At 33.6% G+C, this 26,858-nt stretch overlaps 1 protein-coding gene across 1 annotated transcript; it reads left to right on the plus strand.

Moving 5' to 3' along the window:
* The first annotated feature begins 5 nt into the window (after positions 1 to 5).
* On the plus strand, positions 6 to 25,557 carry LOC133182666 (claspin-like). The gene is made up of 31 exons (XM_061317520.1): positions 6 to 91; positions 268 to 373; positions 817 to 866; positions 1,482 to 1,548; positions 2,876 to 2,913; positions 3,273 to 3,321; positions 3,775 to 3,824; positions 4,059 to 4,098; positions 4,217 to 4,260; positions 6,494 to 6,554; positions 6,649 to 6,791; positions 6,986 to 7,079; positions 7,374 to 7,491; positions 7,637 to 8,329; positions 8,467 to 8,564; positions 8,653 to 8,903; positions 9,220 to 9,376; positions 9,478 to 9,731; positions 10,389 to 10,549; positions 10,711 to 10,832; positions 11,097 to 11,205; positions 12,911 to 13,040; positions 13,227 to 13,333; positions 15,466 to 15,509; positions 15,628 to 15,757; positions 15,986 to 16,107; positions 20,686 to 20,810; positions 21,338 to 21,407; positions 22,381 to 22,478; positions 24,573 to 24,725; positions 24,830 to 25,557. The coding sequence occupies exons 1-31, from the start codon at positions 59 to 61 to the stop codon at positions 24,962 to 24,964; spliced, it is 3,852 nt and encodes a 1,283-aa protein (XP_061173504.1). The 5' UTR covers positions 6 to 58; the 3' UTR covers positions 24,965 to 25,557.
* The last annotated feature ends 1,301 nt before the right edge of the window (positions 25,558 to 26,858 follow it).

The following is a 26,858-nucleotide window of genomic DNA, read 5'->3' on the forward strand; positions in this document are numbered from 1 at the left end:
CGGAAGTTTACAAACTTACGCAGGCGCTGGAATAACGCGCGAAAGAGGAAATGTGAAGATGACGGTGGAAACAACAGAAGTAAATGCAACCGTAAGTAATTGTTAATTTGTATTTTTTTAATCATTATATAATTCAAGTTAAGGGAAAAGTGATCATATGATAACGTGTAAATTCTTTGAAACCCTAATAGATCTAAACTTTGTTTCTTTAATGTTCCATATGCACACAATGAAAACTATTTATATGAAAGGAATTGTTTATTTTAGCAGATTGAAGTGAAGAAAAGTTTGAAAGAAGATGCTCACAGTAATGAAAAAGTGGATTCAGGGATGGATGATGATAGCCAGCAGTCTAATGAACAAGACATGCACTGTAAAAAATAGTTTTATATTCAAAATCAAATGAGATTGCGTATATTTAATTTATAATCCCAGATTCTTCTGACTCTTACACCTGCTTTTATATTATGACAAGTGTGGGGGAGAGTCAGAGTGGAGGCCATATTGAAAAGTGGAAATTCATCGGACTCGAGCCAGTGTTGTGACACTGCCTACTGTCTACCTTTCACAATTTTATTCCATGAATCTAACTTCTGAGATGGGATAATTCAGTAAAGGAATAATTCCTCTTCAACTTAATCACATTGTTTAACTTAATCACATGGGTTAAAAATGTCTTTAATGGGATCAGTATCACAGTAAAATTTGAAATATCGTAATTAATATTGAAGTTGTCATACATAAGACAGTAAAGTACAAAATTTTTGTTGTTGTAAATGTTGATTCATTAAATGACTTTTATACTTTGGTTTTTAGTGAGTGATGAGGAGGGAAATGACCTATTGATAGGTAGAAAATCAAAACAGGTAAACCGTCATTTATTCATTTTGATGACTAATTCTGCATAAAGAATGTTCGAAAAATACAAATAAATGATTGCCATTTTTGTTGGGCTGCCGTTTATTAGATGAGTGAGGGTTTACTCTCTTTAATGCATTAAAGGATAATGTCTTCTTTTTTTTTTGCATGTATCACAGTGTTAATTTCATTATTTATATGTTGTACACAATGCAGTATTTGACTGATGATTGCAGCATACAATCAAAATAATAGACTTAAAATTTTTTATCATTTTTATTTTAGAAGTTTGTCATATTTTGTCTAGAATTTTTGTTAAATTGCAAAATTCTATAGCAACACAAGTGTTGGAAAAATAAGTACCTGTATGTATACCAGTAAAAATAGATTTACATGTATGAAGGGAAAAAAATTAATTCAAGGTATTTTAGAGAAGAAAATATGCAGAAGAGTTATTTTATCTACATTGTAATGCATGATGATAGAAAGAAAATGTTAAAAATATTCTAAAAGGGGTAAATCGATTCTAAAGATTTGAAAAAAAATTTTGTTTTGGGTTAGAATCAAGATAAAAGTACATGTATATCTGATGTTATATTAACTTTACATTTTTATTTCATCAGAGTAATAGGATATTGGATGATGATGAGGAGGAATGTATGGAGAGGGGAGGAGAAACAACAATAGAAGGTATGCCTGACAGGGTTCGAAATTCACTATATAAAACTCGCAAAACGCGAGTTAGAATTCCCAAATTGCGAGTTAAAAATTAGGTAACTCGCAAAAACTTGCGAGTTGATATTTTTTGCATTGAAACTGTAGAAAATTATATAATATGACAGAACACAATACTTTTGATTTAAATCAGTAATTTTAATAAAAGTCACACTGTAGTTGTATTTTGTGTATTGTACAGTAACTTTTTCCTTAAGTTACATGTATTTGATTTATATAAATTTAACTTTGTATGAAAATTGCGAGTATTCTTTAATATAAAATTGCGAGTTCACTTTCTTGGTACTCGCAATTATTTGCGAGTTGTAATTTTAGGGAGTTTCTAACCCTGCCTGATTATTTATTACTTAGGACTCAAAGGTCCTTAATTCTATGATTCCCCTTGTTTTGGCTTGTGGTGAGGTCGATCAGGAATCATAACTCTTTACTTGTAAAAGAATTGTTTTAACTTGACACTTTGTATTAAATTAAAAGTTTTTTTTATTCCTCAAACTTGGAAGAAAACGGAGAGAAAATTTTTAAGTTGCATGGTGCAATTTTTAGTTGTAAAAAACTTTTTGTTTGTTTTTTTTTTTCCATGAAAAATTTGTATGTCTGTATGTAATGTGCAACGTTCTTCAAATTTTATCCACAGATTGGATTTCAAAAGATATTAGTATCTATAAATTTTACAAAGTATTTTTTGTTTGGTCATACAAAAAATAAAGAGATTTTGACACTTTTGAGCATTGTAAACAAATCACATGTGGCAGTTGAACGAAAATATGGTCATCCTAAATCATTAATAGACTCTTAGTGTAAAAGATTCAAAACAGGGGTATAATACACTCAAAGCAGTGTATTTATAAAGAAGGGCACATGGAGTAGTGGACCATTTGAATCCTCAAGAACATGATAAAAAATTACACAGTAATACAAAATGTCTAACAGTACCTTCACATTTCTCACCTGTACATTCCTATCTGTGTAGCTTTTAGAAGTCTCATAATCTAGTCATTTAAATATTCAAAACATGTTTCTTATCTCTGTGGTATTTGACCAAGATTTTTCCTATAAATGTTGTAAAAACCAAAGAAAAAAGTTGCATATTTATTGTTGTACATATTCTATTAAAACGTACTTCTATTGTGTAGGGAAAAATATACTTCTACATTAGACCAAAAGTATTAAGGGCATAATTGTTTATTTGAAACAAAATTATTTAAAAGTATGGCTAACTTTATGTTACGTTTATGTTAAGAAACAATGGAACACAAACGTTAACCTTTTCCTAAAATTTCAGAAAAAGAAAGTAAGAGAACTGAGAGTGATTCACCATCGGTAAGTTAATTAAAATAAAATTAAAGTTTTTATCCCCTCGCCCTTGTTATTGATCGTGGTACTGCAAAAAGGGGCAATTAGATGTTTTTAGTTTGTGTCATACTTTCTTACTAAGAATACATAATTCTTTATACTGTAAAATCGCAAATTTTCATGGTTTGAGTAAAAAATGTGGGTTCGTTGGGGATTTAATTTCGTGGATGAAGCATTGTTGAGTAATTATGTACATGTATATGACATTTTACATTTCATGGTGGTCCTGAATTCGTGGGTCTTTTCATTCCTTGAAAACAATGAAAATTAAACCCCACGAAAATTATCACAGTAATTGTTTTAATAGATCAGAGTCTAATTTACAGGTTACAGATGAAGCTTTAAGCAAAGCATTCGAAAGTGGATCTGAGAATGGTTTGATAATCAGTTATAAAAATTAAAAAAAAAAAGATTTTTACCTTTAGGCCACACCAATTTAATGTCTTGTTCGTTGGACATTTGATGAAAAAAGTATGAGCGGGCAAGCAGTTAAATAATAATATTATTACTTTTTTGTAGGCAAAAATTTTAGGTGGAGCGTGAAAAAATTTGAGCGGACAATTATATTTTTTCTGATTTTCAGAGTAAGCAGATTTAAAATACGAAAAATAGAGCAGAAATGGAATAGAAAATAACACAGAATTTCCATGGTGCGGGAAATTGAAATTGATATTATTTGTATAGTTTTGCTTAAATACGAGTGCGCGGGTCAGATGAACAAAAATTTTTATTGGTGTGGCCTTAAAATTAATTGTAAAGAGAGCTTTTAAAATTTGGATGGGAAGTTGTTATTACACTGTACATGTACGAGTTATGTTATGCTTGTAGATAGTGATGAAGAGGGAATGACTTTAAGTGTAGTTAAAAAGAAGAAAAGAGTAAGTAACAGATCAAAGTGAAAGTAAAGGAAATATTTCATATATGACGTGTAATAGATTCCTTTGTTTTAGTATTGATCATATTGTTTGTAATATTTTTGACATATTTTATTCAAAGAACATTATACTGTTTTTGAACTTGAGTGGCATGAATACTTTGATACATGTATTACCGTTAGAAAAAGTTAATTTTGACATGGATCCTTTTTTTTATGCTATATTTGTGATTTATAGATTGCTTCTTTTGATGAGGACAGCAATCATTCTACTAAAGGTAATATTTAACAAAACCTTTAAATATTGATTTCCCGTGTGATACTGTAGAATACTTGTGTTTGTCTACAATAGATGTAACCTTTCATTTCAAATTAGCACTCCACAATTTATTTCAGAGGGTGAACAAAAGGATGATTCGGAACATGCAGGAGAAATTAAGGTACAATTAACATGGAAATTAATATTTTAGACAGTTTTATTCAATGCTAGAAATGAACACTATCATCAGGATGATCCTGTCTAAATACAAAGCTACTCAATTTGGATGACAGAAAAAAAATGTGTTTAAATGTTTGTGCATTGTATACTGCATTTGATAGCAAACAATATGGTTGTGAGTTTTGGAAAGGATTTGGGCCAAGTGCAAAACCAGGGAAAATACAACACTTCACATTAAACAAGAGGCCCAGGGGCCACATCGCTCACCTGAGCACTATGGCTAGAAAAAAGCGAAATCAGTTCAGTCTTGAAAGGTTGAAAAGTTTAAATATAAAAGGGGGGGGGGGGGGGTCATGAATTGAACAAATTTGAATCTACATTATCTGAGGATGCTTCCATTTAAATATGACCAATCATGGCTTTGCTGTTCTTGAGTAGAAGATTTTTAAAGATTTAACCTATGTATTCCTATGTAAAACTTTGATCACCCATTGTGGCCCCACCCGACCCCCCAGGGGTCATGTTTGAACAAACTTGAATGTACACTATCTAAGAATGCTTCCATATGAATATGCATATCATGGCTTTGCTGTTCTTAAGAAATAGTATTTTTTAAAAGATTTTTACTACGTTTTCCTATGTAAAACTTTGATCACCCATTGTGGCCCCACCCTATCCCTGGGGGTCATGATTTGAACAAATTTGAATCTACACTATCTGAGGATGCTTCCTTGTAAATATGACCAAACATGGCTTTGCTGTTCTTGAGAAGAAGATTTTTAAATATTTTTCCTATATATTCCAATGTAAAACTTTGATCGCCCATTGTGGCCCCACCGACCCCCGGGGGTCATGATTTGAACAAACTTGAATCTACACTATCTGAGGATGCTACTATATAAATATGACCAATCATGGCTTTGCTGTTCTTGAGAAGAAGATTTTTAAAGATTTTTCCTATATATTCATATGTTAAACTTTGATCGCCCATTGTGGCCCCACCCAACCCCAGGGGTCTGAGTTGAACAAATTTAAATGTACACTATCTGAGGATGCTTCCGTGTAAGTATGACCAATCATGGCTTTGCTGTTCTTGAGAAGAAGATTTTTAAAGATTTTTCCTATATATTCCTATGTAAAACTTTGATTGCCCATTGTGGCCCCACCCTACCCCTGGGTAAGAGACTTGGCCACTTTGTTTAAAAAACATTCGAAATTAATGCCTACAATGTTCACACCTTGATAAGCAATGGATATATAAGCAAATTGATCAGACATTAAAAGCGTTATGATTTACAAGATGCTGAATTCTAATATCAAAACATGCCATCCCCATACTTATCTATTTAAAGTAGGTGCAATTTCATTTTATGCAAATAATAAAAATACACCAATCAAGTTATGTTTTTCACAGTACTATATTTGCTGTCTTTATTTATCTTTTGTGTAATGGGTTTGCTACCAAAGTTCACACATTTACACATGATTTGCCATGTGCTTCACAGGTATATAGTTATACCTGTCTTTGGTTACCCTGTCTTTGCTCCTCAGAAATGCTAAAAAGTAGTTTTCAATTTGACAGATTTTTGGGGTTTCCCAAAGCAAAACATGGACACTGCCATTCTTGATTAGAGTTGCACAGAATCTTTATTACATAATGCCATAGTGGACCTCTTATTTTTCATTTTGGTCAGACAGATATTTTGGGTTTTAGCAAAACATGGACACTTTCATGCTTTCTATAACATTGGGGGGGGGGGGGGTACCCCATATCTTATCTGCAACTTCTTCTATACCACTGAAAAAAAAATTGATGAAACTCTCAGAGAATCTTTATTAACTAATCCCATTGTGCACCTCCTATTTTTCATATAGATCGGACAGATATTTGGTGTTTCCCATAGCAAAACTTGGACAATGCAATTCTTTCTGTGATAATGGGGTACCCATCTCTGATCTGCAACTCCTCTATACCAATGAATTAAATTTAATCAGGCCTTCACAGAATCTGTATTACATAATGCCAAAGTGAACCTCTTATTTTATCTTCTGTTTGGACAGAAATTTAGGTTTTCAATTGCTAAACATGGAATTTGCCATTTTACTCATATTGGGGGGGGGGGGGGGGCTTATCATTTTGTGAGAGCAGTGCTCACAGTACCTCTAGTTTTATAAATCTTTTTTGTAGGTGAGATTTATTGTGTACATGTATCTTTGATATTTTTTTCCTTCAGAGTACTTTGTTTGCAAACAGTGACTTGTTTGATGCTGAAAATGATGAGGAAAATTCACAAGGTCAGTATTAATGCATTGTACTCCTCTTCATACAGTCAAATTACCTATACTTATATTTGTGTTACATTTAATGTAATGCTGGAGAATGTTGTAGGAGTAAACAACTCTGTCAGTGACAAGGAAGATAACTCTGAGAGTGACAGTGGAGATAACTCAGATAGCAGCAGGGAGGGCAATGAAGATGAAGGATTTGATGAATCATGTTTGGATCCAAAATTACTAGCAAAATTGAAGAAGGTACACAGTTATGTCACTGTGTTTTTAAGTAGCTCTCCCCTCCTTACCGAAAAAAGTTTAGAATTGCTCAAACTGTTGCATTCCTTCAAGAAAATAAATTCCAAACACCTTCAGATAATGCTTTTGTTTTGTTTGTGGTTTTAAAGTACATGTACATTAACAAACTGAATTTATGAATTTTGAATATTTAATAGGGTGCTGCAAAAAAGCCCACTAGAAAGTCAAAAGAAAAATCGAGGAAGGATGAACTTTTGGATATCCACAGTGAAACTCAGAGAATTGTCAGAGGTAACCAATTCCATGTAGACTAGTGTGTCATAGAATTCAAAGAATTTTCAGAAGTAACATACCTGTGTATGTAGACATTTCTTAAAAATATTGATGTTCATGTAGAATACTTAAACTCCGAGCATTGTATTACACAATATATACATGTACATCTATCTATTATCTTGGTTCAATATGGTAAATTATTGAGAATAACAAAGTGTAAAATCATTTTTTTTAAAAAAAGAAGATATATAGCAAAGAATCTTATTGCATCACATGTGCTTCTCTAGTAACAGGTAATTTGTTCTTCAGAGAGTAGAGTAAACTTGCCCTATCACCAGCCAGAACCCAAACCTCTGTCAGCTTTTTTGGCCAGAGCTTCCAGAAAGCAGGAACTATACAAAAGTTTGCACAATACAAGAGATATACAGTAAGAATGAACATACACACTGACAAATTATAGTAAACATGTACTTACCGTATGTATGCAAGGAAATTTAATCTAAAGTAACTTTGTAAATATCAAACTTCACAATATTTCTAGTAAATGTGCTTTACTATGATTTTTTTTACAGTAAGGCCAGGATAATGCAGCAGACGTTTGAAAAGGACAAAACAAGTAAACAAAGTGAAGGGGATAAGACTCTTCAGGGCACTTCAGAAAAGATTTCAGAAATCAAAGCAACAGAGGAATCTGAGAAAATAGAAAAAGACACGGAAGAGATAATTAGTGTGAATGAAAATGTGTCAGAAGATATCAATGAGAAACATTCATCTTCTGAAGTCCAGTTAGGGGACATTGATCTTCCAGATCTGGAGGAAAGAGAGAAAGAGGTCGAGGAAAGGTTGGGCCAGAAAGACTCCCCCCAACCAGTGAAAGCCCAGTCTAAATTGGCTCACATAGACAAAGAAGTTGCTAATTGTGAAAGTTCAGTAGAATCTGAAGGTGCCATTTCAAACACTCAATGTGCTGATTCTATAAAAAGTATAGAAAAACAGTCAGCTAAATCCAAATTAGAGGAGCATGCTTCAGAGGCAAGGACAGAACACACCATAACTCATGAATCAAAGTTGTCTTTCTTGCTGGAACCTGACTTGCCACATATGTCAGCTATTCCTAAGTTAAGTGGGGGACCTGATGCTGTAATCAGTTTAGATAAAGAGGAAGAGGAGGAACCACAAAACCCGGGGGTCAGGAAGCTTATGGGGAGGTTTATGGACCATTGTAAAAAGAGGATGAAACATGTCAACAAGGATGTTGATATAAGGTAAGTTCTAGTGTAGGGGATTCCTGGCTTTTTGAGGGAAAGATTCCTAACCATTATATTTTTTGCAGATATGAAGCATATTTTTGAAACTGCTGACTTAACCTTAGAACTACTTGATATTGTAATTTTTCCATTAGAATTGTTGAAAAAGATAAGGATGAACTCCACATGAAGACTTTCACCTATCATCCCACACAAGAAGATGAGAATTCTCTCCAAGCTATGGATGTACCAGGTAAACAGATAACAAGTATAACACTTTACTTACCTGTTATGTCATCAGAGTAAATTGTACGGAAAGGTAAATGATAATGGTTTTTCAGGAGCAAAACTCATGGCCCTTAAAGAGAAGCTTCAAGAGAAAATGAAAGTAAAACGAGAGGAATCTAGGAAGCAGAGGCAGGATGTATACGACCTTGACAATGAGGAAGGTTACACAGCAGAGGATGAGGATGCCATCTTAGATGACGATGATGAAATGTCAGAACACTCAGACACTGATGTAGAGGATGATGAATTTGATGAAGAGTTTGGTGAAGATGAGGAGATGGAAGTGGAAGAAAGAGATAAAGAGGTCTGTTTTGATTGGAGTGAAAATAGATCACAGAGGCTCTCAGTACATTGATTCATGTGCTTTCAGTTGCAAACTCTTTAATTTTTGAAGCAATAACTGTTCTGATTTAGAAATATTAAAAACAGCAAATTATTTTCAAAACCCTTTTTTCACCACTCCCACATCCTCAAGATAGTGGAAGTTATGTATATACATGTATATCTGTGTGAATGTGTTGAAGGGAAAGCTCTGCCTCAGGGTTGAGGTTGATACACGACTGAAGGCTAATAGACTGAAGTAATTTATGATTTGGTTGAGAATATCTTGACAATTACAGAGAAATCCCTTTGCGGATGATGAGGCAGAAGAAGATGATGGAGATGAGGAGGAAGGCTGTGAAAGTGATGAGGATGGTGATAATCTAAAACTTCATCTGTCAGATGAGGAGGAGGAGGATAATGTAGGAGATAAGACAGGTGAAGAGGATGAAAAGGGTAAGCAAAATAGGATTGATAACTTGAATCCATGCATACTAATTATGAAAAAAAATTCTCAAATAAGCATAGAACAACACCTTGCTTATCAACTTTTCTAGACCAAGCAGTACAAATCAAATCATCAGCAAAGATAAAGAAACCCCGAGTTTTACAGATAAGTGATGATGAAGAGAGCAGGGATGTCTCTGAGGAACAGGAAAAAGCCAGTGAAGTGGGGCAAAGTGGACCAGATCCAACTGAAGAAAAAGCACAGGAGAACAAAATTGATGATGAAAAGGGTCTTTTTAAAGAACCACTTGATGATATGTTTGTCCCTTTCTCAAAGCATGGTTCACTGGCAACACAGGCACAGGTATTCCTGATTTTATGATAATGCATTCATTAATCATTGTATTCAGAAGTAGCATTGTATTCAGAAGTAGCAGTAAGAATTTCAGATTGAAATATTTTCGAGTCTGCAAGATAAAGGATTAGTGAATCAGGACTTTTTCATCCTTAATGTAGCAAAAAATTATGATTTTGAAAATGTGGGAGCCCTTTAGTAATCACATTGTCTGTCTCTCTGTCTTTCCCTCAACACCTCTGTGATAACCTGATAACTCAAACAGTTGTCAAAATGTTTTCAAATTTTTCACATACATGTAAGTACTTCAGCATAAGAGCAAGTTTTGAGGTCATTTCACTTTGTCTGTCATCAAAACGATGAGATGTGATAAGTAACTTGCTAGCAGAACCCATATGAGACAGTGGGCATTAATTCAAAGTTTTTTGGTGAGTCTTTGTGACTAATTTAACAACACTCCCTTGAAACCTTCACAAGCATTTGACCCCCCTAAAGAAAGACTGGAGTTTGTTATTTATCTAAGCCTGTTTTACAAATAAGCTAAAGGATCCTTTGATAAATACATGTTTCTGGTTATAATTTGTAGATAAGTCTACTAATACAATAATATCACAAGGATTATTTGTTAAATACTACAATATTTATGTATACCACAATGTTTTACAGGAATTAAAGAGGACCAGCAGCCTGATACCCCCCGTGGAGGACTCCCAGGATCTTTATGGTACTCTCCCAGCCATACCATCTACCTGTATGGACAGCCAACAATCCCAGACTCTCAATTTTTACATTGAGGAGTCCCAGTCTAGGATGTTTGATAATGATGGGTAACTTTCCTTTTTTTGTTTCAATATAATGTTACCAGTTCCCTTTGATGCTGTTATTAATCTGTACTTACATGTATATGTTTTCAGAATTGAATGGAGAAAATGTACAAGTATTTACCATGGAATGCAGCAATTTCTATTAGAGGATTTTTGTCTTGTAGGTTTTTACGCACAGGTTCGACAGCCAAGAAACCAAAGTCTAAACCCTTCATGAGTTTTGATATGGACTCTTCACAAGAGAATTATGATGAACTGCTTGATTTATGTTCAGGGAGATTCCAAGGTTTGCAGCCTGTCTAACTCTGTATTAACTCTGATCTTTTCTTTAAAAAAGTGCAGTTTGAATACATTATAAAAAGATATGCATTTAGCCCCATGTACATGTAAATGAGAAAAGTACACGATCATTTAATCATTTGAAAGAGAAGAGAAAATATGAATTTTCATCCTATTCTTTTCTCAAAGTTAATTACTGCATCGAATTGACCTCTCAAGAGTGGTACAGTTAGTATAACATGTACTTTGACCTCTTTTTTTTTTAAATCAGAAGGTGATAAGAAAGGTACCTGTAAGCAGCAGTTGTTTGGGACACAGACAGACACCCAGAATAACATGGAGCAACTGATGGGACTGTGTTCAGGAAAGTTCATTGAGAGGTGAGAAAAACTCTGAAAATGACACAGATTTCACGTAGGATTTAGTCTGCATTTTATACATGAAAATAATTTTTAGCTTATTTTGACAGAGTAGAGATAAACAAATGTTACACTTGGTAGGCTTTTCAGATTGAAGTTTTGAGCAGTTCCAGGTCCTACCTTGACCAAACTTGCACCTATGATATACTAGTACATGTATCTAGGGATGAATAATATCAGACTTGCTGCTGCTGTAGCTGGTGCATCTGGTCTATATACATGTATTTACTGGATGATTGAACAGTATAAAGTATTTGGGAGTAGGTTCATATAAGTATTTATAAGTCATACCTGGACCAGATGGGTCTATGAATGCAACACCACCATACATGTTTCTGATGTTCAAAGTAATAAACATACAGTAAAACTTGTCTAATCCGGCGACCAGTAGTTCCAAAATTTTTGGCCAGATTAGACAACATCCGAATTGGAGAAAATTGAACCACTATAGCAAGTAAAAAATTACATAGATATAAACAAAGAGTGGTAAATAAATACTTGATCAAATGTGTCACTTTTTACGTTTCACTTGAAAAAACAGTATTTCGTTTGTTTTTCTTGGAATTTTCATTTCTGTTTAAACTTTTTTATTCAGTAATGAAATGTAATATCTCTTGGTCATTTATTAATTAATATTTGAAAATCGTTAAATGTTTTACACATACGCTAAAACCTCATCGTAGCTGTAAATATTATTTTGTTAGGGACAGATTCCTAATTCATTAATTTCTTTTAAAATTAATATGTTTGAATATTTTGACACAGTATTTGTTAATTTCAAATGTTATTATGAATATTGGACCAAAATCTTCTGTCATTAAGGTAGTTGTAAACTAGCGACACAAAGGGAGGTAATTCGAATTGCACGTCGTGCACGCAAAACGAAAGTAGAAAGGAGGTCATGAATAAGTCTCCCAAGTTTTTCTACGGACAGGCTACATGCAACCATCACTATCACTCGTTCTTTTTCGAGTTTCCTCGCCTTAATTGAGCCATTAATGATTTTTTTAACGCGTTTGTTAAAATCCAAACTGTCAATACAGGATAGATCATTAATGGGACAATAATTACCCCACGCGAGACCTCTCTAATGACCAGCGGGCACAGGTAAAAATGAGTGGCCGGATTAGGAGATAATTTGTACTAATTATGAGCAGTTAGTTCTTTAAATAGCGGCCGGTTTACAGAATAGGCAAGATCCGGATAGAACAACATTTATTAAACATAAATTATAAAGAAAATTCATGGGACTAAAAAATTACGCCGGACTGAAAAACATGCCGGAATGCACAACATTCGGATTCAACAAGTTTTACTGTACATACATTTTGTAGACAAGATTCCAGATTAAAACGTTGACATAGGTCCTTTTCTAAGTACCTACATTTATATGTACTACTATAACCAAACTGGCAAGGATGGTGCATATTGAGGTCCTACTAACTCCCTTGCTTAAGCTATAATGATGAATTTACATTGATGCTTTTAGGATACAGATGACTTGCCTTACTTACTTATTTACCATTAGTTTAATTGAAAGGTTAAAATTTCAAATTACATCTGCGTAATGCATCAGATTGAACATTTCATTAGTATAAGACTGTCTCACTTTTACATGTAGTATACATTTATTTGGGTATATTATCTTTGATTTTAAACTTTTTAGTCAAGTTGATGTGGGGAAATCTCAGAAGACTGGTGTGAAGAGGAAATCTCCTGTGGATGAAGAAGAAGACAGCAGTGATTCTTTCAAACTTGTCAGTGACAATGAGGAGGAAGATGAAAATAATGGAAAGGTAATTGAAATACACTGTAGTATTGTAAACTTTATAAATGTTACGGAATAATTATTTTGATGAAAGAGATTGATGTTGGTTCAGTAAATTTATTTTTAACTATAAGAGAATCCTTAACTTCCTGGAAGAAAACCACACTGGATTTGATGTTTTTAAATTTATATTGATGAAAGAATATTCCTTTAGAATGTATTCAGTGATGATGAGAGAATTGAGGAAGAGGAGGGATCAAGGGACAGTGAAGGACCTCAACAGGACAAGTTTAAAGGGTTTACCATTGCCAACAAACACGGGTGTGTAGAAAACATTTTTTTTCATTTTCCCCCCTAAATATATATAATTTAATTCTGGTTGTAACACACCATTTGATTGGATTGAAAAATTAGTTTGTATTGTGGAATCTGTGTTACCTATGTCTCAATTTGACTTTTGCCCAAAAATTTTCAATCTGTTTGATATAAAAATTAAATTTGTACAATTTGAAGGCATTTTTGAAGAGAAATTATCTTATTTTATTAAACTTAGTGAGGAATAAATTTAATAGCTAACCAAGTTACTTAAACTGGTATAGCCTGGGTTGGAACAGTTAAGGCTTTTTTATAAACACTTTATGGTTTATAAAGCATAAATTCTCCCAACCGTGGTTATACTGTATAACTTGGGTAGCTATTAAATTCATTCCAAACAACAGGTGTACTTTTAATGGTTGATTAAAGGACTTATCGCATGTTTCTAAACTATTTGAAATTAAAAGCATAAAACGTTCCTTATGACCACAGAGTATAAATTTTGTGTTTTTACTGCGGATAAACCGCGGTAATTAACCAATAATTGACTCAAATGAAAACCCCTGAATTAAAAATCTAAGTTAATTAGATAGCGATCACGTGACCCTGTGACATCAAAGGCGACAATGGCTGATCAGCTCTTCACGTAAATCTTACTAAAATATACGCAATACAACCTGAATTTTCTGCGTTATGGACGACCAAATCACTGATTTTATCGATATGAAATTTAATGTCCAACCTTATATTTTAGAATTGTCAGCAAGAAATAATCTGAAAAATCCGTTAACATTGTAAAAATAGCAGCGACGATAGCGAGGGAGATGCGGCGAAGATGAAGAAACTCACCATCACAATACAATTTGATTTGTCATTTTATCACATGTATTAACTTATTTGAATCACAAATTTAATATTACATAACTTTGTTATTCTTCCTTTTTAACATAATATTAATTTATGCAAGTATGCTTTCATATGTATTGTAAAGGATGGCGGTCTTGAAAAATAATTTTCCTCCGATCACGAAACATTGCTGTAATCAGACCTACAGATTCTAAATGTTTGGAATAAAAAACGAAAATATCTCAAAATTCTTATACCTTAGAACTAGTTAATGTTTCTATAGTAATTGAAAATCACGTTAGGAATTAATTTTTTCAGCATTTTTCATAATTAAGCTGCATTTGTCGTTGATAACTTCGTAAATAGTGTGCAACTTCTGATCTCTCTATCACTGAATTGTCGCCTATGACGTCAGAGCAATATTTAGCCGAAATTCGACTGAAATATGCATATTGCTGTATTTGAATTTCAACTCTCAATATCTCTTAAAATATGCTTTCAACAACGTTTATTGTATTCAGAATTTTAATAAACAAGGTTCTAGATAATATTTTTCATAAAATTAAGATTTTGAAAAATTATGCGATAAGTCCTTTAAGGTTCAAAAATATAAAACATAACCAAGCAAAGCATATAAGAGCCAATAAACTGCCAGGGATTTATAAACAATTTATTTTTGGTGTAAATGTAAATTAATAACAATGAGTGTTCTATGAACAATGAATCTGTAGGAATCACTTCATTATCATGATTGATTAGCAGCAGAGGGTGTCAACTTAGAAGAGGAGAAGAAATACAAAGAAAGAAATCTTGTTTTTCTTGCTTAAAGGGATAAGCATGCATGCATTACTAAAATAAATTAATGTAGATATTGTTGTGAGCTATTAGCAAGATATATGTAAAGTTGAACTTGTAGTTTATAAGATAAACATATAGTCAACTGAAAACTTGTCAAGAGTGTCTGATAATAGATTTCAAGTGAGCAAAAAAATTATATATTTCTGAACTTCTTTAAAAGCTTTCATAGTATTATATTTTTAATGGTTTTTGCAGAAGATAAAAAAGGACTGATTTAAAAAAGAATTAATCCTCTTGAAATAGTTATAAAATGTTATATAAATTCCAATATTAATGTGGAGTACCAAAAGTTAATGTTTTCCTTGAACACTCTACTGGCTCAAGTAAATGTTCAGAGATTAGTGAATGTACATGTACATGTAGATCAGAGGAGTGATACAAAATATGTGCAATTTCCACTTCTGATTTTAAATTTTATGTTTCCCTCTCAACAGGAAAATAAGACGAGAATTCGTTGAAGCAGAGGCTGAATTATCAGGTCAGATAAATTGAAATTTTGAGGAAGTAAATGCTGAATTGTGTATTCTGTGGAAGTTTGTCTGAATCATGCATCAGCACACGTACTTCAGATTATATGTTTATTGAATCTATTGCAGGAAGTGAGTATGATAGTGATGAAAATTTGGACCTTGCTGAAGAGGATGACATTTTAGAGATGGAGGAGGGAGACAAAGATGAAGTGGGCACAGAGGAGGAACTGAGGAACCAAGTGGGCAGGGCTCACCTGTAAGTTAATTCTGAGTTGTACTCGACCTTTGACACTCAGCTGACATATTTCTGAGTTTTTATTTATATGATATACTGGCAACTTAAATTGGAAAGAGAAATTCTTTTTTTAATGTCCAGAACAAAGTTGCAATAAAAATAAAATTTGCTCGTATGGAAATTATGGGTAAAACTTTTTCTGTGTTTTGAAGAGTTGATTTATTGTATTCATTTTATATTCTTTTAAAGAAAACAAGTTATAGATGAAGACAAGAGAGAACTAATCAGATACCAAGAAATGTACCTACCTGATGGTGACCTTCACAGTGAAGGTCAAGGTCGCATCAGGAGGTTTAAGTGGAGTAACATAGGTATGTATTGTTTATGAAGTTCAGGGCTTGCAAATTGATGTTAAAAGCTTGGAATTTACTCTTGAGAAAGTACACCTTTTAGATGTCTGCATCAGATTGTTATGCATTCAGTCATAAAAGAAATGCTCTGTTAATTTGCTGTTGTTAGCAGAGTGCATGACCACTCTCTTCACCATATTTTATTGGAGAAAATTCAATTTTGTAGAAAAGGATGTATTATAAGCAATTGTAATATTATTTTACTACGTGTATTGCAACTTAATGAATAACACAACAAAGACATTTTTTGCAATTAAAATTCAGACATTTATCATCTTACAACTGACTGTTGACCAACGACAATTTTTATTAGGTCACCTGAGTCACTCAGGTGACCTATTGCTATCCGTTTTTGTCCGTCGTCGTGCGACGTGCGTCGTGCGATGTGCGTTAACATTTGAACATTTTTAGCTTCTTCTCTGAAACCGCTCAACCAATTTCAACTAAATTTGGCATATAGCATCTATGGGTGAAGGGGAACAAAAATTGTGAATTTCATGGTCCCTGCCCCCCTGGGGCCTGAGGGGTGGGGCTAAAACCACCAAAATTAATGCAATCTTTAAAAATCTTCTTCTTTACTCCTGGACATCAAGCAGTCAAACTGTTGGCATCATTGTAATAAGCATTGAGTCCTCTACCAAAATTGTGAAATTCATGGCCCCAGGGTCAGGGGTTCTGGTGCTAGGGCGGGGCTATATAGATCATATAGTGAAAGTGCATTATTTCTTTGAAAATCTTCTTCTCTGCTCCTGGGTATTAAATAAACTAACTAAGTATATAGTTATGATGAGTAAGAGTGACTCTTCCAAAATTGTGAAATTCATGGCCCCAGGGGCAGGGGTTCTGGTGTTAGGGCGGGGCTCTATTGATTATAAAGTGAAAATGCATTAGTTCTTTGGAAATCTTCTTCTCTGCTCCTGGGTATTAAATAAACTAACTAAGTATATAGTTATGATGAGTAAGAATGCCTCTTCCAAATTGTGAAATTCATGGCCCCAGGGGCAGGGGTTCTGGTGTTAGGGCGGAGCTCTATTGATTATATAGTGAAAATGCATTAATTCATTGAAAATCTTCTTCTCTGCTCCTGGGTATTAAATAAACTAACTAAGAAAATAGTTAGGATGAGCAAGAGTGCCTCTTCCAAAATTGTGAATTTCATGGCTCCTGGGTGAGGGGTTCTGGTGTTAGGGCGGGACTCTATTTATTATATAGTGAAAATGCATTAATCCTTTGAAAATCTTCTTCTCTGCTCCTGGGTATTAAATTCAGTAATTAAGTACATAGTTATGATGAGCAAGAGTGCCCAAAATTTTGAATTTCATGGCCCCTGGGTCAGGGGCTCTGGTGTTAGGGTGGGGCTCTATTGATTATATAGTGAAAATGCATTAATTCTTTGAAAATCTTTTTCTCTACTCCTGGGTATTACTGAAACACATTAAATACATAGTTATGATAATCAAGGATGCCTCTTTCAAAATTGTGAATTCATGGCCCCTGGATCAGGGGTTCTGGTGTTAGGGTGGGGCTCTATTGATTATAAAGTGAAAATGTTTTAATTCTTTAAAAATCTTTTTCTCTGCACCTGGGTATTATTTAAACAAACTAAGTACATTGTTATGATAAGTAAGGATGCCTGTTCCAAAATTGTGAAATTCATGGCCCCGGGGACAGGAGTTCTGATGCTAGGGCGGGGCTATATAGATCCTATAGTGAAGGTGAATTATTTCTTTGAAAATCTTCTTCTCTGCCCCTGGGTATTGCTTAAACAGACTCAAGTACATTGTTATGATACACAAGGATGCCTTTTCCAAAACTGTGAATTTTATGACCCCAGGTTTAAGGGTTCTGGTGAAGAGGGGGGGGGGGGGGGGGGCTTCTATTGATTATAAAGTGAAAAAGCAAAATTTCTTTGAAAATATTCTTTTCTTCTTCTGGTTAAGAAAGCAAAGAAGCTAAGTGTATAGTTATGTTGAGCAAGTGTGCTTCTTCCAGAGTAGTGAATTTCATGACCCCTGGGTCAGATGTGCTGGTGTGAGGGTGGGGCTCTTGATAATTTAGGGAAAATGCTTTAATTCTATTAAATAATCCTGTTTGCTCCTTAGTGTTAAGCAGATAAACAAAGTGATTAGTTATGATGAGCAAACATATGGTCCCAGGGTCAGAAGTTCTGGTGTTTTGGGGGTGGGGGGTTGGGGTTGGGGGCTCTATTGATAATACAGTGAATCTGTAGTAAAAATGCATTATTTATTTAAAAATCTTCTCCGCACCTGGGCATATCTGAGGCAAACAGAGTAAAAGTTTTTATAAGGAAGGGAATTTTTACCAGATTTTTGAACATCTGGACCATTTGGTCAAGTGTTCTGGTCCTGGCCAGGGCTCTATTAGTTTGTATTCTACTGAGAGGAGTTATTCCCCTTTGCCATTTACTTTTGATAATTTATCACTGTAAATAATGTACTTGAAAGGTAAATAGAATAAGAGAATTATGCAAAAACTTTTATTGTATAATACAAAAAGTACTTTCATAGTTTTAATGATCAGATAGACTTGTAAGTAGTAGATAAATAAAAATGAGACAAAAATAACTTGTCTTATTAAATATTCATCAAAGACCAAGAGATGCCAATGTAAGAGATTTCAACAAAGGATTAAAATAGTACAGAAGCACTGATAATTTGTTAATATACTGTATAGTGATAGTGATAAATGGGGAACAGATTAGAACCTAATTTATGAACTGTTAATGAATATTAAGACCAATTACCGTATTTGGCCGAATATAATACGCATTGGTGTAAAATACGCACCCCCCTTTTTGAGCCTGAAACTGGGGGAAAAACGCAGTTTGGTTGTATTATACGCAGCAGAAAATTTTACCAAGCGGTGTTCTGAACTTTTTAAAATCGCGGTAATTTGCTATGAAAATCGGCGCGGAGATAAAGTGCCGAAAATTTACAGAACACGATATTTTATTCAAATGCGTTTTTATTCTTTAATCTTGACTTTCCATATCGCGGCAATCTGGAGGAAATTATTTATTTTAACAAAGCACGAGATAATGTTGCATTAAAGTATTAACAGAGTTTATTATTATTTTTTTTTTTTAGCAAACGGTGATATTAAATTATACGTCGCCGTATTCTAACTATTCTTTGTGGAAATAATTTTATTTCAACAAAGCACGAGATATTGTTGCAAGTTTAACAGTTGTCATATTTATTTTTAGTTTAAGGTAATCATGTTGAAAATTATGTAAATTTAACAGGGCAAGCGATATTGCAACATCAAAGTATTCAAAGACTACGATTTTCCTCTTTTGAACTTGAAATTAATTAAATAAATAGCTGTTGTTATAAAAATAAAATCAAAATTTAACAAGCGTATAAAGTGTAGTCATCAACACACCTCCGAAGCTGTGAAAAATGATGTACAAAGGTGGGATATATGTCTTCATACATCGAGGTAATCTTCGTGGATATCTTATTTTCTACAGAGCACGAGTAAATGATAAGCTTAAGTTTCAACATACTTCATATTTCCTTTTTTAACTCTCAAACATTTTAACACGAGGCCGATATAAGATGTAAAATTACATTTAACAAGCGTTTAACTGTTTAATGTGTCGTAATCAACACACGCTTATACATACGAAAATTCATAAACCAACCCCCGATTTTTAACAAAGAAAATAATCAAAGCCATTAATAAGGGCAGTAAATAATCAGTGCTCTAACTGTAAAAACAATGCTTTGGAGTCCGTAAACAATTGAATTGCATGGAGGGGTGTTGAGGTAATTATCAAGTGACAAGCGCACGTGTTCACAACATTGGCTTCCATTCATTGGGACGTATAGAGGGGTGTTTATGTTGAAATGAATTTTCACTGAGTTATTTAAAACCTAAAATAACATTTTATTTTATTGTATTTCATTAAAAAATGAAATGACTTATTACTTTTTTGACCGAGTGTCTGACTGATAAGGTACATGTGTACTATGATTACGGAAGCACGTGGCAAAGGAATGTGTGAACATCTATAAATAACATCGTTAATGGCGGCCTACACGGAGACGATGAACATGCAGCTCAAATTAATTTTAACTTGCTTTTAAATTTAATTTAACTATCAAAAGGTTATAAATATAACATTTTTAACAAGTCTACATTCCAACAATAACTTTCCGAAGTTTTAAATACGGCGATAAACAGCAAGAAATTGCACAAGTCTCTAGGTAATACTACGGTATGTGCGTATGATAGCCGTGTTTCACATGAAAGAAAAACCTATCAAAATCCCATTGTGGTGTAAAATACGCACCCCTTTCTCACAGAAAATTATTTTGGGAAAAAAGTGCGTATTATATTCAGCCAAATACGGTATTTTGTTGATCATGATCACCCTATTTTTCTTGCTTTTGGGCAACAAAGCTTCACCTTTCAGTTCATTTTATACTCTATGCATCCTTTAAATTGTTGTATCATACTCAGGTGACCGTTAAGGCCCTTGGGCCTCTTGTTGATGAATGTGATAACTTTCAGATGAAGGTACCCAGCAGGACATGTTTAACAATGATTCTGATGGGGAAAACATGGAAGAAGAGGATCAGGAAGTGAAATGGAGACAGGAGAGATATGAAAGAGAGAAATTTTTACAGGAACAAGAGGTAAATTCTTGTTGATTTTGAATTCTAATTATATTTTGTATGTGGAAACTCCTCCAAACACCCAAACCCATCCACCCCACAAGCAATTTGCTTAAAATTAATTGTTGATTTCCCAGACATCAAAGTGAACAATATACACCCATATATCAAATTTAATAATATGCATGTGTACACTTATAGATAATTGCTGAAGGTCTTGTATTTTTTTTATTTTGGTTTGGTGGGGGGGGGAGGGAGCAAATGAAAGAAGTGGTGAAAATATTTTATCACAAGTTTAAATTTTGAAAAATGGTCACATTGCTGTATTCAGTCTTTGTTTTCAACATAAACTAAGTCTCATAAATGTTGACATTCTGTAATAAAACAAAGAACGTAACTCATCATTACCTTGTCAGTTCTCAATATGCTGACCACGTTTATAAACCTGCCATGTTATATATTCCTTCTGCCATAGGTTTATGAAAGATTTAAAGTATTTATATAGAAAGAATGCTGTGGCCAATGTGTTTTTGGATTTTGTCTTTCAGGAGAAAGAAAGAAATGAAGAGGAAAATAGTCAATTCCTAAAATTTGGAAAAGTTTTCTTGAAGAGAAGTAGTATGTATTTTTCTTCTATAGAAAAAGGAAGGATTTCCTGTGTATTTATCATAATTTGGTAACAAATGTAAATTACATGTATTAAAAATTTGATTCAGTAAAACTTGGTTATAGCGAAGTTCTGGGGACCTACATGCATGTATTTATTTTGCCATATCTGTAATTCTATATATCCGTATAACGAATTCCTTAATGTATAGATTGCAAATTTGCAATACATGTATAGATTTTTTTTCATTCAAGCTTGACTACCAAATGTATTTAGGGAAGTATAAAATACAAAATTTACGTTGGAGTTCAATAATTTTTGGATGAATTGAATTTCAAATAATTCAATTTTGGTTGTAATGATGTATTTGATTGGATAAAAAATATATTTTATATTGTATAAAGTGGGTTGCCTACGTCACAATGACTTGCGTCAAAAACGTATCAATCTGCCTGACGTTACATTCAAATTTTGTACAAATTGAAATCATTTTTTAAGGACAATCATCTTTTTTTCTTACACCAAATGAATGAAAATAAAATTATAAGGAATGAATTTAATAGCTACCCAATTTATACAGTATAAACTGGGTTGGAACAGTTTACTCTTTTTTATAAACCGTTTATACCGTATAAAATGGGTAGCTATTAAATTCATTCCTTAAATATAAATACTCACAAAATGAATGTCAGTTCAATATATTTAAAATTAAGATCCTTGAAAATTTGCTATAAAAGATGAAATTTCGCTAATTTTAACTTCTAGTTCGCTATAACCATAAATTTACAATATCCGAGTTCGTTATGTAAAATTTTATAGGAAATTGCAAAGAATTTTGCCAGGGATTGCAAAAATTTTTGGTATATCCATGTTTGCACTAAATGAGTTTTACTGTAGTTTAATTTTGATGTAAAATGTTTTGATTGAATCCAAAAATGTTAGATTAAATTTCTATGATCTACATGTATATTTTGGTCTGATTAGTTTCAGAAACTGGGGCAGTCAAAAAGGCATCCTCAGAAAAATTGATCAACACAGAGAATGGAACACAAATGACAGCCAGTACTATTTTTAAGTCAGCAGTAAGTACTAAGTTCTCAATCTTAGTGTGATTGATGGTAAATTTTGAGGTATTCAAGGGTTTGGTTTAATGTATGGTTAGATACTATTTAACAATATTTGTTCTGCACAAGGACATTAAATTAGAATAGAACTAGAATAACAAGAAAAAAAGGGAAAGCCAAAAAAAAAAAAGATTCTTAATCATTCCAAGTACAAGTTATAGTAAGAAAAGCACTTGTAGATTTTGACTTACCATTTATTACAGCAAGGACAAGGACACAAACAATATTGTGTTTGATAAAGACAAGTGCACTCTGCAGTAATAAAAACCTTTACAATGACCCTGAAAACAGCACTAACAACTCCTTCAGTGGCAAAGTCACTGATAAATATTTTTAGCTCACCTGAGCTGAAAGCTCAAGTGAGCTTTTCTGATCACCCGTTGTCCATCGTCCGTCCATCTGTCTGTCTGTAAACTTTTCATATTTTCAACTTCTCAAGTACCACTGGGCCAATTTTAACCAAACTTGGTACAAAGTATCCTTGGGCAAAGGGGAGTTTAGATGTTAAAATAAAGGGCCAAGTCCCCTTACAAGGGGATAATTACAAAGAGATAATCAAGAAAAGACAAAAATAGGGTGGGATCATTAAAAAATCTTCTTCTCAAGAACCACTGGGCCAAAAAAGCTGAAACTTATGTGGAAGCATTCTGGGGTAGTAAAGATTCTAAATTGTTCAAATCATGACCCGGGGGGTAGGGTGGGGCCACAATAGGGAATCCAAGTTTTACATTGAAATATATAAGAAAAATCTTTAAAAATCTTCTTCTCAAGAACCACTGGGCCAAAAAAGCTGAAACTTATGTGGAAGCATCCTGGGATAGTGTAGATTGATTCTAAATTGTTCAAATCATGACCCCCGGGGATAGGGCGGGGCCACAATAGGGAATCCAATTTTTAGTGTCAAATTTTTGGTGTGCATCATGTGATAATCAACTTTGAAACACATTATAATGTTACAACTGCTTAAGTGAGCAAGCAGGGAGGGTCCACAATGGAGCATCGAAGTTTAACATGGAAATATATAGGATAAACCTTTAAAAATCTTCTTCTCAAGAACAGCAAAGCCATGATGAGTCATATTTATATGGAAGCATCCTCAGGTAGTGTAGATTTAAGTCTGTTCAAATCATGACCCCCGGGGGTAGGGTGGGGCCACAAGGGAGGAGCAAAGTCTTAAATAGAAAAAAGGAAAATATCTTCTGAAGAAGAACTGCAAAGCCATGATTTGTCATTTTGATATGGAAGCATCCTGAGGTAGTGTAGATTCAATTTTGTTCAAATCATGACCCCTGCGGGTAGGGCGGGGCCACAATGGGGGATCGAAAATTTTACATAGGAACATATAGGAAAATATCTTCTTCTCAAGAACTGAAAATCATGTTTAGTCATTTTGATATGGAAGCATCCTCAGGCAGTGTAAATTCAATTTTGTTCAAATGATGACCCCCGGGGGTAGGGTGGGGCCCAATGGGGGATCGAAAGTTTTACATAAGAACATATAGATAAATATTTCTTCTCAAGAATAGGAAAGCTATGTTTAGTCATATTGATATGGAAGCATCCTCAGGTAGTGTAGATGCAAGTTTGTTCAAATGATGACCCATGGGATAGGGAGGAGCCACAATGGGGGATCAAATTTTTAGAAAGGAATATATGGGAATTTTTTTAAAAATCTTCTAAAGTACAACAAAGCTATTGCCTACCCAATGTGCTCAGGTGAGGGATGTGGCCCATGGGCCTCTTGTTCTCATCAAAGTCTTGTGCAACTGAAGGTTTGATCTTAGCAGCTTGACACAGAACCCAAATTCAAAAGTATGCCTCATTCAGTTCTAAGAATTTAGATGTTAGAATCTGAAGCTTAATTTTTCCTGACTACATGTCTCTGCCATGTTGAATATGATCAGAGAGAAGGATTTGAAAGACCATGATTTGAACAAGTCTAACAGTATACTCGCAGCTCTTTATTGAATTGATCATTTAAGTACAGTAATTCAAAGTAATGTAGATTTAGTTCAAATATAAAGGGATTTCAGTGATTAAACATTGTTCCAGATGCAGAAAAAAGGTTCATTCCTTGGAAGGAACAAAGAAACTCTGGCTAAGATTGCTGAACTCACAAAGACAACTGTTAACCCCACAGGTCCTAGGAATTCCAGGAACTTTGTATTCCAAGTTATCTCCCCTGACAAGGACACAAATAAACAGGTATGTTGTTTAACTTTCATTTATTTAACATTGATATCAGAGAGTTGATTTAGCATGAGGATTCAATTTTGGTTCATGTATTTATCTTCTTGTAAAAATTGTAGAATGCAGTAAGTGGTCCAACTCAGGGAAAGGTAAGAAAAGCTCATCTACCAAAGCAGCATCAGCCAGCAGCTAAAAAACCCAGACTAGAGAAGTCATTGTCATTCCCTCAAAACAGCATCTTCAATCATATGTAGAAGGAGAAAGTGAATTATGAGAGAATTTAGACATAAAACAGAATTTTTTAATAAAATGTTTTTTGATTGATACATATTTTTAATGTATGCTTGAAAAAAAAAAGAAGGAATAGTAGAGGTTTATTGATTCTTAAAATAACGCCCACATGAGTATGTACAGTACTTCATTTGTAAAGATGATGAACTATGAAGCATGAGTGTTTTATTGTAAATATATACATGTATATTTGGTATTTATTGACTATATTTTTGTGTATGAGTGCTTTCATAGATGCATTTTATATATTTTTTTCACACAAGTCAAAAAATTTAAAAAAGATTTTTTTTTTTAATCTGAAAATCACCATTCATGTAATGTTTGCACTTGTATGAATTTTAGAATTTGTTCAAACAGTAAATTTATATTTACTTTCAGTTTCATAATGATCTCTGTTGTAAGATAAGTCAGTTTATTTACTCAGTTGTAGAAATAACTGGTATAAGGTGTGACAGTAGGTTATATGTTAACGAAATCATTTAAAATTGATTTTATGAGATATGTTTTTTTAAAAAAAAACCCAGACACGAAGAAAATAAATATTGCCAAAAAGATATTTTCAAATTTCTTTTCTTTCTTTTCCTTTTTTTTTTTTTTTAATGAAAATGGCAACAAAGAGCTACATTATAGGTTCACTTTTCCCATAAAATGGCCCTACCCATATACCAATTAACTGACCAAGACCCAATGTCCCATTTCAAACATCAATATAGAGTAGAGACTTGCTGCTTTCATTTCCTATAAAAAAGTTTCTTCTGAGAGTCCAGGTATTGGAAGAACAGGCTTTGTGAAAATGCAATGTGCTTGAATTTTGCAGAAAGTGGGTGCATTTGACTACCTTCAACAAAGAAATAAAATATGAGCACACCCCTCGATCCAAAATATAAAACAGTTCTTTCATTGTATAATTGCATATTTTGGATCAGAGGTTGGGATCTATGCAAGCTTAAACTTCTGGTCATTTTTGAAGAAATTTTCAGGATTTGAGGATAATGACACAATTCATGATGTCATAATACATGGACTAGCAAGAAAATTATGTCATTTTTTAGCTCACCTGAGCCAAAGGCTTAAGTGAGCTTTTCTGATCAAAATTTGTCCATTGTTGTCGTAAACTTTTCATCTTCTTCACCAGAACCACTACACCAATTTCAAACAAACTTGGCACAGAGTATCCTTGGGTAAAGGGGATTCCAGTTTGTTCATCCTCTTCCAAGGGGAGATTAAGAAATAATGAAAATTGGGTGGGGTTAATTTAAAAATCATCTCTAGAACCATTGGGCCAGAAAAAATGAAACTGGTATGAAAGCTTCCTGAGATAGTGTAGATTCATATTTGTTCAAATCATGAGCCCCAGGGGTAGGGTGGGGACACTATGGGTGATCAAAGTTTTACATAGGAATACTTAGAAAAAATCTTTAAAATTCTTCTTCTCAATAACAGCAAGGTCATGATTTGTCATATTTAGTTGGAAGCATCCTCAAGTAGTATAGATTCAAATTTGTCCAAATCATAACCCCTGGGGGTAGGGTAGGACCACTATGGGCAAAGTTTTACATGGGTATAGATAGGAAAAATCTTTAAAAATCTTCTCAAGAACAGCAAAGCCATGAACAGTCATTCTTATATGGAAGGCAGTCATAGGTAATGCAGAATCAATATAACTTATCATGGCTTTACTGTATATATAGAAAAAGAATTCTACAGATTTTCCCCATGTATTCCTATGAAAAACTTTGAGCGCCCATATTAGCCCCGCCATACTCTCCATGATCATCATTTAAACAGAATTGAATCTACGCTTGAATTCTTTTTTATGGGTGAAAACCTGTATTAAGTATTTATGAGACATTATTC

The sequence above is a fragment of the Saccostrea echinata genome, unplaced genomic scaffold, assembly GCF_033153115.1.
Source record: "Saccostrea echinata isolate AGI-Se365-2 ecotype Australia unplaced genomic scaffold, CSIRO_AGI_Sech_v1 ptg000009l, whole genome shotgun sequence".
Classification (NCBI taxonomy): Eukaryota; Metazoa; Mollusca; class Bivalvia; order Ostreida; family Ostreidae; genus Saccostrea; species Saccostrea echinata.